Genomic DNA, 5660 nt, shown 5'->3' with positions numbered 1-5660 from the left:
CTCCTGCTCAAAACTAACGACTCATTAAACATGTGAACACCGACTGTTCCACGCTTTTTATGTAAAGAAACGGTTTTAAAACCCAACGTCTAACACGGCGGTTCGATTCCGACTGTTGTGTTGTGATTAAAGACGTTTTCACTGTGTGTTGAACTCATTTAAGGGACTCAACGCATCTGATCCAGACTCAGAGAATCACTCATCAGGTCGACGTGAGGCCGCTGAGAAGCTCCAGATGCTGCACTCCACTCAAAAGGGCGCCCTCCCACTGTGCCTCTGTCACAGGTTAGAGCGCCCTCCCACTGTGCCTCCGTCCCGTGCCCCGTGCTTTAGGGTCCTTGTCCCCCCTCCAGGCCCGTTTGTACTCACACTACCTGGGCCTCGGAGAATGCTTCTTGCTGCCTATACGTCATCACGCCGTAACACGTCACACGCATTGATGACGTCATGGCGATGCGTGGCTTTGTTTCCAGCTCTTTCCGTAGACCTCGGAGTTTTTGTGCGTCTTGTCGACTGTTTTTTGAATCTTTTCATCGACCAAATCTGCAGTAAACACTCCACCTCCGCATCACACCAACGTGAACCTTTCACCGCCATTGTTTGAAATGTCCGCGCATGGTCCCTCCTTCTTTTTTCTACGTCCCAACAGGCGCACAGGAAATGACCTCAGAACCGCCGTAGGCCTCGTGCTCGTACACGTGCGCACGCTCGTGCTCGTACACGTGCAAACGTGCTTTACTAAAGCCCACCTCTCCCAAACGGGCCGTGGACGGCAAGCGTGCCGCTCCTAGACGTGGTACGGTTGCACTCACACTGGTCAAAGGAACCAGACTTTAGCCGTGAAGCGTGCTGGGGCACGGGACGGAGGCACAGTGGGAGGGGGCACGGGACGGAGGCACAGTGGGAGTGCGCCCTCAGTTTACATCTTTTTATTTCTCTTCATGAGATAAAAGTAAACGGCGTCCTGTAGAGTTTGATTCTCTCCGACAGAGAAACTTAAACATATTTCGCTCGTTCTGAACGAGCGGTTGAGTCTTGAAGCCTTCAGCTTGAGATCGATCGACTCGCTTCAGTTAAATTATCAAAACTAACGAGTAAAACTTCTGTTTGTCTGAGTTTAAGAACTCCTGGAGTTCCTCAGGGAAGCGTCCCGGAGCCTCGGATCTTCCTGTTTGAACCTGGTAAAAGATTTAAGGTGGACTGAATTAAATGTTTAAGACGCGATTGTCTCCAGTTTTATGTTTCGGTTCGACTCCAGATGTTTTTTCTTATCGTTGGGAAATCAAACGCTTTGATCACAGAACAGTTTAAACAGAGAACTCATCAACATCACGACGGTCCGTGCACTTTTTACTCTTCAGTTTATAATAATAAATGATATGAATAATTCCTCTTTCCTCTCAGAAACATTTATATTCTTTACTTTCACACCATGAACTTTTTAAACCCTCTGCAGCTGAAGTTAGAGATGAGTTTTTTATTTGGATATTTTGCTTTTTGTCCCTTTAATAATGTTTTTTAACACGTTCACACACGTGTTTAATGTAGTTTTGTTGTATTTATTCACTTTAGTGATGATTTTCTGTTTGTTTTAAACACCGTTTCCTCACGTTCAGAGAAAAACAGCTGATCTGTAAACAAACGACTCAGCTGAAGAAACAACAACAACGTGAACGATGATGAGGAGGAACTCACCTGATGACGGCTTTGGTGCTGTCGCTGCCGCACTTGAACCCGTCCGCTCTGACACAACAGACAAACACACGAGTCAGCAAAACACACACACACACACACACACAAACAAACACACAAACAAACACACACACAAACAAACACACGAGTCAGCAAAACACACACACACACACACACACAAACAAACACACAAACAAACACACACACAAACAAACACACGAGTCAGCAAAACACACAAACAAACACACGAGTCAGCAAAACACACACACAAACAAACAAACACACAAACAAAGGAGTCAGTGAAACAAACCAAAAAACAAACACACACAAAAAAAACAAACAAACAAACAAACAAACAAACAAACAACAACAGCGGCGGGACGTTGGTTCCACCTGAAGCAGACGCGCTCGTGGCTCCGCCCCCTCAGGTCGACCAGCTGGAGGCAGTCGTCACGGCAACAGCTGAGCAGCTGGCGACGGTCGGAGCCGACGTCCAACGAGGTGATTTTCCCCGAAACAGGAAGTTCCTGAACGCAGCGCAGCGTCCTGAGTCAGCGAAATACAGAAAATAACGTTTAAATATTAGTTTATTAAAATGTTAAAGTGTTTTTAAATATAGAAATTATATTTAAATTATTATTAAAATGTTAAAATGTTAAAAAACATAAAATAATATTTGAATAATTGAAGTCAAAAATCATAAAAACATTAATTTTCATTAAGTTTCATTTTGAGGAGCAGCAGAGAGGGGGATGCTGGCGCGTGATTGGAGGACAGAGCTGTCAATCAGACTCAGGGGGCGGGGCTCTGTGGGCTGAGCTGTTGCTAGGTAACAGAGGGAGACGGGGAGTCACCGCGGTGACGGGCGAGGGGACGAATGAGAGGAGAGTCTACTGTTACCACGGTTACTGATGAAGGGGTGAGGAGGTGACAGGGTGAGGGGGGTGAGGAGGTGAGAGGGTGAGGGGGTGAGGAGGTGAAGGGGGGAGGGGGTGAGGAGGTGACAGGGTGAGGAGGTGACAGGGTGAGGGGGTGAGGAGGTGAGAGGGTGAGGGGTGAGGAGGTGAGGGGGGGAGGGGGTGAGGAGGTGACAGGGTGAGGAGGTGAAAGGGGGGAGGGGGTGAGGAGGTGAAGAGGTGAGGGGGTGAGGAGGTGAAGAGGTGAGGGGGTGACAGGGTGAGGGGGTGAGGAGGTGAAGGGGGGAGGGGGTGAGGGGGTGAGGAGGTGAAGGGGGGAGGGGGTGAGGAGGGTGACAGGGTGAGGGGGGTGAGGAGGTGAAAGGGGGGAGGGGGTGAGGAGGTGAAGAGGTGAGGGGGTGAGGAGGTGAAGAGGTGAGGGGGTGACAGGGTGAGGGGGTGAGGAGGTGAAGGGGGGAGGGGGTGAGGGGGTGAGGAGGTGAAGGGGGGAGGGGGTGAGGAGGTGACAGGGTGAGGAGGTGAAGGAGTGAGGAGGTGAAGGGGTGAGGAGGTGAAGGGGTGAGGGGGTGAGGAGGTGAAGGGGTGAGAGGGTGAGGAGGTGAAGGGGTGAAGGAGGTGAAGGGGGGAGGGGGTGAAGGGGTGAGAGGGTGAAGGGGTGAGAGGGTGAAGGGGTGAGGGGTTGAGGGGGCGAAGGGGTGAGGGGGTGAGAGGGTGAAGGGGTGAGGGGTTGAAGGGGTGAGGGGATGAGAGGGTGAAGGGGTGAGGGTTGAGGAGGTGAAGGAGTGAGGAGGTGAGTGGGTGAGGGGGTTACGGGTGAGTTGGTGAGGGGGTGAGAGGGTGAAGGGGTGAGGGGTTGAGGAGGTGAAGGAGTGAGGAGGTGAAGGGGTGAGGAGGTGAAGGAGTGAGGAGGTGAAGGGGTGAGGGGGTGAGGAGGTGAAGGGGTGAAGGGGTGAGAGGGTGAAGGGGTGAGGGGTGAAGGAGGTGAAGGGGTGAGGGGTTGAGGGGGTGAGAGGGTGAAGGGGTGAGGGGTGAGGAGGTGAAGGGGTGAGGGGTGAAGGAGGTGAAGGGGTGAGGGGTTGAGGGGGTGAGAGGGTGAAGGGGTGAAGGGGTGAAGGGGTGAGGAGGTGAAGGGGTGAGGGGTTGAAGGGGTGAGAGGTTGAAGGGGTGAAGGGGTGAAGGGGTGAGGAGGTGAGGAGGTGAGAGGTGAGGGGGTGACAGGGTGAGGGGGGTGACAGGATGAGGGGGTGAAGGGGTGAAGGGGTGAGGGGTTGAAGGGGTGAGAGGGTGAAGGGGTGAAGGGGTGAGGAGGTGAGAGGTGAGGGGGGTGACAGGGTGAGGGGGGTGACAGGGTGAGGGGGGTGACAGGGTGAGGGGGTGAGGAGGTGACAGGGTGAGGGGGTGACAGGGTGAGGGGGTGAGGAGGTGACAGGGTGAGGAGGTGAGAGGTGAGGGGGTGAGGGGGTGAGGAGGTGACAGGGTGAGGAGGTGAGGAGGTGACAGGGTGAGGGGGTGAGGGTGTGACAGGGTGAGGAGGTGAGGAGGTGAGGGGGTGACAGGGTGAGGGGGTGAGGGGGTGACAGGGTGAGGGGGTGACAGGGTGAGGGGTGAGGGGGTGAGGAGGTGAGGGGGTGACAGGGTGAGGGTCACCTCTGGTCCCAGACTCTGATCGTGGAGTCGAAGTGTCCGCTGATGAAACAGTTTTCAGAGCAGACGAGGTCACTGCAGTACGACGCCACGGCAACCAGCTGCACACCTGCAACACAACAGTCCACCTTAACAGTCCACCTTAACCAGTCCAGCTGCACACCTGCAACACAACAGTCCACCTTAACAGTCCACCTTAACCAGTCCAGCTGCACACCTGCAACACAACAGTCACCCTTAACCAGTCCAGCTGCACACCTGCAACACAACAGTCCACCTTAACAGACCACCTTAACCAGTCCAGCTGCACACCTGCAACACAACAGTCCACCTTAACAGTCCACCTTAACCAGTCCAGCTGCACACCTGCAACACAACAGTCCACCTTAACCAGTCCACCTTAACAGTCCACCTGCAACACAACAGTCCACCTTAACACTCCACCTTAAACCGGTCCACCTGCAAAACAACAGTCCACCTTAACAGTCCACCTGCACACCTGCAACACAACAGTCCACCTTAACAGTCCAGCTGCACACCTGCAACACAACAGTCCACCTTAACAGTCCACCTTAACCAGTCCAGCTGCACACCTGCAACACAACAGTCCACCTTAACCAGTCCACCTTAACAGTCCACCTGCAACACAACAGTCCACCTTAACACTCCACCTTAAACCGGTCCACCTGCAAAACAACAGTCCACCTTAACAGTCCACCTGCACACCTGCAACACAACAGTCCACCTTAACAGTCCAGCTGCACACCTGCAACACAACAGTCCACCTTAACCAGTCCACCTTAACAGTCCACCTGCAACACAACAGTCCACCTTAACACTCCACCTTAAACCGGTCCACCTGCAAAACAACAGTCCACCTTAACAGTCCACCTGCACACCTGCAACACAACAGTCCACCTTAACAGTCCAGCTGCAACACAACAGTCCACCTTAACCAGTCCACCTTAACCAGTCCACCTGCACACCTGCAACACAACAGTCCACCTTAACAGTCCACCTGCACACCTGCAACACAACAGTCCACCTTAACAGTCCAGCTGCAACACAACAGTCCACCTTAACCAGTCCACCTTAACCAGTCCACCTGCACACCTGCAACACAACAGTCCACCTTAACAGTCCACCTGCACACCTGCAACACAACAGTCCACCTTAAGAGACTCACAGGCGGCCCGGTGCAGGTCCCACAGTCTGATGGTTCTGTCGGCGCTGCCCGTCACCACCTGATGGAGACCGCTGAACCGCGCCGCCGTCACCTTCCTGCTGTGACCCGTGAGAGTCAGCTGAGACAGACAGACAGGTGAGAGACAGACAGGTGAGAGACAGGTGAGAGGGACACAGGTGAGAGACAGGTGAGAGGGAGACAGGTGAGAGACAGACAGGTGA

At 53.4% G+C, this 5660-nt stretch overlaps 1 protein-coding gene across 2 annotated transcripts in view; it reads right to left on the bottom strand.

Annotated features, from left to right (window-relative positions):
• Positions 1–1691: 1691 nt before the first annotated feature.
• atg16l2 (ATG16 autophagy related 16-like 2) overlaps positions 1692–5660 on the bottom strand; it is a gene marked incomplete at its 3' end in the record, with an annotated part of 19632 nt that continues 15663 nt past the window's right edge. For both annotated transcript variants that reach the window (XM_083913465.1, XM_083913464.1), the window contains exons 13-16: positions 5440–5557; positions 4257–4362; positions 2086–2238; positions 1692–1743 (exon numbers count right to left, since the gene is read on the bottom strand). In XM_083913465.1, the coding sequence (XP_083769591.1) occupies positions 1692–1743; positions 2086–2238; positions 4257–4362; positions 5440–5557 (429 nt within the window). The remainder of the gene's footprint in view (positions 1744–2085; positions 2239–4256; positions 4363–5439; positions 5558–5660) is intronic.

This window comes from Echiichthys vipera (genome assembly GCF_963691815.1).
Source record: "Echiichthys vipera genome assembly, chromosome: 5".
In the NCBI taxonomy this organism is placed as follows: Eukaryota; Metazoa; Chordata; class Actinopteri; order Perciformes; family Trachinidae; genus Echiichthys; species Echiichthys vipera.
The sequence above is the reverse complement of the archived record's forward strand: the minus strand, read 5'-3'. Positions and strand labels throughout refer to the sequence as shown.